Consider the following 5,755-nt stretch of genomic DNA (forward strand, 5'->3'; position numbering starts at 1 on the left):
TATCATTCTAAGAATTATAAGTTTATAATATATATGAATATTGAGGACATAATAATTATTATAAATAAATTTTTTTAAGATTGAAAAAAGAAGAAGATGTAACATTATATTATTTAGTAAAAACTATTAAAAAGTAATTATGATTGTGTGACGCAGAAGATGATTCGTGATAAACAATCAAAGTGTGCTTTTAATCCGGTTCATCATAATGATATTTGTTTCATTTATCTTCACTCATATTTTGTCGTCGTAAAATTTAAGTTCCTTATCTTATTTTATTACTTTTATTATGATTTATTAGACTAATATCATAGTAATTATTCTTATAAAAGAATTATGACGAAATTAAAATGAGATATTTGAAAAATGTTTATTTTTTTTTAAAAAAAAACAATGGATTCTTTTATTTCTTTCTTTAGGCTGTGTCCAAAATATCTAAAAATTTAATTCGAAAAACTTTCAAAACTTTATAGAAAAAAAGGACACAAAATAAGCCTTCAATTTTAAGAATAGAAATATAAAAATATGGCTTAAACATTATAAAGTAAAAATTTTCGAAAACTTTATTAATTTTTAGATTTCCTTAAATTAAATGTTTTAAAACTTTTGAAAAGTTTAGAAAAACAGATTTTCCGATATAACCTGAAAAAAAAATAAAAATTTTTTTTTAAAGAAAATAAATAAAATATTTCAAATATTTTTGCATATTTTTTATATTTTTTATTATAAATTATAAAGTTATTTAAAAAATTTTTTTTTTATTATATTTATGAAAAAATTCAAAATATAAAATAAATTAAAATGTCGTCTGGTAGGTAAAAGTGAGAAATAAATTACCTTTTGATAAATAATTATTTTAAATACCAAAAATAATTTTTTTAATATATATAAACGTCATAGATAACTTTATATTTCCTTTTAAAAAATAGTATAAATACAAAGTAATTTTTGATAAAAATTTATATTTTAAAATTTCCAAAAAATAATAAAGTTTATTCTATCTTATAATAAATTTTTTTTTATTTTTTCATAATAAAAGCTTAATATTCATTTAGTTTACATTCAAGAAGTTAAAATAATGTGCAAATTGATTACATTTCCAACACTCTTCTCTTTCCTGAACATGATTCTATTCCCTTCTTTCACCTATTCAAGATCAGTGATACATTCATTATTAACAAATGATTTGACGCCTCCCCCTATGGACAACGGTAAACTATCTTTATAAATATACTGGTTCATTATATCATTAATGAAGAAAAGAATTATATTTTGTCTTGCTGGAAAGGGGCGTCATGTGATTAAAAATCTATAATTTATCATCATTTTCCAAATGATAGGCTTTATCAAAAAAATATTACATATTTCACAGATCTGAAGTAGTGTTATTAAAAACTTAGATTTAACATATTTTTTTAAAAAAAGTCTAAATGTAGATTTTAGCCAGACAAATATCTACGCCTCGAGATTTCCTCTAAAGATGTAAGAAAGGGTTGGTAATTAATCGTGAGATTTGAGCAATATTTGTTTGGCTAAATTTTTGATTTCGCGTTTTTCAGAAATGAGCGAAATAGGTTATAACATTACTAGTTCTGAGCCTTTATCCCTCCTTCTCTCGTGATTATAATTTCCTTTAAAGTATTATATAATTATTTATTCATTTTATATTTCAGAATATTATGGTTCGGAGCGATTTAGGGATCACCCATTATACTTTTTACGTTCTGGTCTTGATAAATCCCACGTTAACTCAAATGCAGACGATACATTATATTACGATTCCTCAAATTACGATTATTCCGATCCTATCGATTATAACTATAGTGATGATGAATTATTGAAAAAATTATCTGCCGATAAGAAATTCTACGTTTATTACCTGAATGATTCTCAAAAAGTTGTTCAAGAGATCGATGGGATAAATTTTACTGTTTATCTTGATTTTGACGATTCGGAAGATATTTCTTTTCCCGATAATGGGCCTTTCGTTCACAACATATCATTATTTGGTGATGCCGTGTCAATGAATAATGATAATCATACATTGGATGACCTAGTGGAAGAAAAATATATAAGAAAGGCTGTTGATATATTCACTCAAAGATCTACCTCTATTCAAGTGAGCAAAAATATCAACTTTACAAAAAATACTATATTGATTTATAAATTTCGAATAATGGGATTATTTATAATATTTAAAAAAATAAAAATTTATTAATAGAATGTTCCGTCGTTTGTAGCCACACAGGAACACGTAAAGAGAGGATTTTACGAACCTACAGACAAGCACAAACCTATACATAGTAAAAAAAAAATTTTAAATGATTATTTTATATGTATTTATTATAATAAAACTCTTCTTAAAAATGTAAATTTTCCATGGTCATTTATTAACATTATTAAATTATTCATCAAAAAAGACAGTTTTGAAAGCAAATCTATACCATATAGCAAGGTTAGGCAGTTAACTATTTAGCAAAGTTATATCTACCTTTTTGTAAAAAATAACTGTAACGCCATTTTTGTAAAATATTCGAAACAATTTTTTACCTACTTATTTTAAAAAATTGATTTAACCGACAAATATTTAATAAGAATATTTTTTAAAAAATATAATCATGAAAAATTTTATTTTGGATTAAATTATGATATCAATTTAAGTTTTAAATTGTATAGGATTTATTGGTTCAGCTTATTTAAAATTTAGTGGGAAAATATATAAAGTATTTAAAAGTTTTTATTTAAAAAAAAATCTTTTGCGGTATAAATTATGAATGTATAGTAAAATTTAAAAAAAAAGAATATTTAAATGTCAGGTTATCAAGCTAATTGACTTCTTACAATATAATAAAAAATTATTTTAAGCTCAATTAAATGTTAATGCAACTAAGTTACAATCACTTTCTTAAAGATATTTTTTCTAACTGTGTACTTATACCCAACCAAGTCATTTTTTGGTATAAGCATTTATATATCATAATCTAAAACATCTGTTTTATCATTAGAAAGATGTTTGGAAGTCGTAGACATAGGCAATTGTGGGAAAGACCTTGATATGTGGTACTTTAATTTCAATACACTAGAATGTACCAAGTTCGCTTACAAAGGTTGCGGCAAGTCTCTTAATATATTCGCTTCCTATGATTCGTGTGAAGAGTATTGCCTACCAACAAAATCAATCCATTATATGTGGTGACAATAATAAATGGAAGAAAAAAAATCGTTTTAAATAAAAATTCGTATATTCGCAAATTCAATCAATAATTAAAATTTAAATTAAACCACAATGTAATTAAAAGACAAAATAACTTATATTATATAATATATATTATAATCATATATAAAAAAATTATTTATATTTAATATATTTTATAAATAAATTAGAAAATATTTTCCAGTTGAAATCATTCAATTTATATATTGTGTATAATATAAATACACAACATAATGAATTAATAAATTCACAACAGAATACATACACTACATTATATTATAACTAATATTAAACTTTTGCACTAAAAAAATATATTTTGTCAGAGGTAACATAAGTTTATAAAAGGATCATATATATAGATAAAATCTTATAAGTATATTATTTTGCTCAGGGAAAGCTCAGCAGTAATTTTTTTCCTTAAATTTCTCATAATCTAAAAAGTCTCAGAATTTTTACATTTCACAGATATTTTTCTTAAAATCGAAGACGAATTTCTTAGTGTTTCATATACATTTCTTAGCGATTCATTATTAATTAAGAAATAATTTTGAGCATTCAACATTTTTTCGGACCGTTTAAGTATTTATTTACTTAAGAATTTTTTTCTGACATTTTAATTTTGATTCCGAGCGAATACGAACAACATTTATTAATTAAACTTATTAATGTTTTAACATTATATTGGCGTATTCTCACTAAAGTATTAAGAAAATAGTGATATCTCCAAAGATTTGCCGTTTGGTCCCGTTATTATACACTAAAAAATATAAATATGTACGACTTGATCGGGAAAAATTTAAGATTAAATATTTGAAAATTTTTATATTAGGGTATTTGCCTCATAAATTAAATAAATTAACTTAAATATTAAATATAAATTATGCAATTTATAATATAAAAATATCTTCCAAAAATTGGAATTTTAATTTAGTCTCAAATATTTTTGTGGGAAAATAATATAATCAATAAACAATAAATAATTAAAAAATATGCTTATAATAATCTCCTTTCCATGAAGATTCCCCACACTTTCAACCAATTCTTTATATTCTAAACTTTAAATTAAATATATATACTTTAATGCAAAATTATATTATATTTAATTTTATAAATTTTTAATTAAATAAATAAATTTATAGTTCATTTAAATAGAGTACAAAATATTACCAAACCGATATTCTTAAAATCTATCTTTGTCTCAAAATTTATGGATGAGCGATTTGACATTGCAAGAATATAAGCAGGTTTGAATATAATTTTAGTTTGAAGAGCATAATGGTCGTCCACTTTTAAATTTTTGCGTGTCGCATGAATGAAATTTTTGGCAGATTTAGAGACATTATACTTTTCATTAATATTTTTTTTGTCAAAATTTCTTAGCTCGAGAATTTTACTAATGGCACCCTTTATTGGGTATACAGAAAGTATAAGCCGGGGGATTTAAGAAGCAAGATTGGTGACTCTTTGGCAATATAAGAATCCTAATGATTTAAATTTATAATATCTATTTTGATTAATCTTTTGAATTTAATCAAAACCAAACCCATCTAACCAATGATAGGTAGTTTATTAATAAACAAAAGAATAAAATAATATTTTGTCAAAAACTTACAAAATATAGATATATATTATGTTAGCGGCAATGTGCCCTGCAATGTGTTATTAACTTTAGATCATATTTTGAGCCAAATTTAAAATTTTACCTGAAATATATTCCTGCATGTGAGTATATCTATCCTACAAATTGTAGTATGCCATTAACCTTTCAGTCATTTATAATATATATAAAAAATAAATGGTGAAATATTAAAATTATATTATGTTCAAAGGTTTGTGGCAAAATTTACCGCTAACAAATATAAATAGTTAAATTATAATGTAGCAAAATTTTGTAAGTCAATAAATAAAACGTGGTTTTTTAATAAAAGCCTAATGCACTCCTCTATCCTTCCCCCGACGGCCAATGTTTTGAATTTTAGCTACGAACGGTCAGTGCATATATAGGAATGAACCAATGCACAGACTTAGTTCTACTCAGTAGTACTTTCTAAATATGAATTCATATTTATATTATACTTAAATTATAAACCAAAATGATGAAATCATAAAAAATGTTAAACATTTTTCCATCGTCATTCATAAATATTTAAAATTTCAAAAATTTGCATAATCACCTAAAATGTAAGTCAAATAAAATTAAAAATACATAAAGGATTTTATTATATGGTTTTTTTTCTATATAAGCATTTCATTAAAACCTATTAATTTTTTTAAATATGATAATAAAATATATACATCCTTATTTAATTAAGATTGATAGTTCAGATTAGTCATCAATTGGTATGCAAGTACAGGAAACGAGTTAGGTAAGGTTATTTGTTTTATGAGGTATAATAAAATATGACTCATGCTTTTAATTGAATATTTTTGATAAATATGCGATAAAGCGTTTTAGGTACAACAGTGTTACGCGAAATATTTCTCATTTCCACCTAATTAGATGTTAATAAAAAATCTGGGAAAATAATGAGAGGCCCTTTA

At 23.2% G+C, this 5,755-nt stretch overlaps 1 protein-coding gene across 1 annotated transcript; it reads left to right on the plus strand.

Annotated features, from left to right (window-relative positions):
• Positions 1 to 976: 976 nt before the first annotated feature.
• Positions 977 to 3,397, plus strand: LOC135931480 (uncharacterized). Its single transcript, XM_065468616.1, has 4 exons — positions 977 to 1,211; positions 1,674 to 2,119; positions 2,222 to 2,303; positions 3,006 to 3,397. Exons 1-4 carry the CDS (start codon positions 1,079 to 1,081, stop codon positions 3,194 to 3,196), a joined length of 852 nt encoding a protein of 283 aa, XP_065324688.1. The 5' UTR covers positions 977 to 1,078; the 3' UTR covers positions 3,197 to 3,397.
• The last annotated feature ends 2,358 nt before the right edge of the window (positions 3,398 to 5,755 follow it).

This window comes from Gordionus sp. m RMFG-2023, chromosome 1 (genome assembly GCF_954871325.1).
Source record: "Gordionus sp. m RMFG-2023 chromosome 1, tfGorSpeb1-WG-v2, whole genome shotgun sequence".
NCBI lineage: Eukaryota > Metazoa > Nematomorpha > Gordioida > Chordodea > Parachordodidae > Gordionus > Gordionus sp. m RMFG-2023.

Bases quoted from the DNA above. Each gene is read 5' to 3' on its own strand.
- LOC135931480 (XM_065468616.1), top strand. From the start codon at position 1,079: ATGTGCAAATTGATTACATTTCCAACACTCTTCTCTTTCCTGAACATG. The intron at 1,212-1,673 runs GTAAACTATCTT...TTTATATTTCAG, and splicing joins GCCTCCCCCTATGGACAACG to AATATTATGGTTCGGAGCGA. The intron at 2,120-2,221 runs GTGAGCAAAAAT...ATTTATTAATAG, and splicing joins AAAGATCTACCTCTATTCAA to AATGTTCCGTCGTTTGTAGC.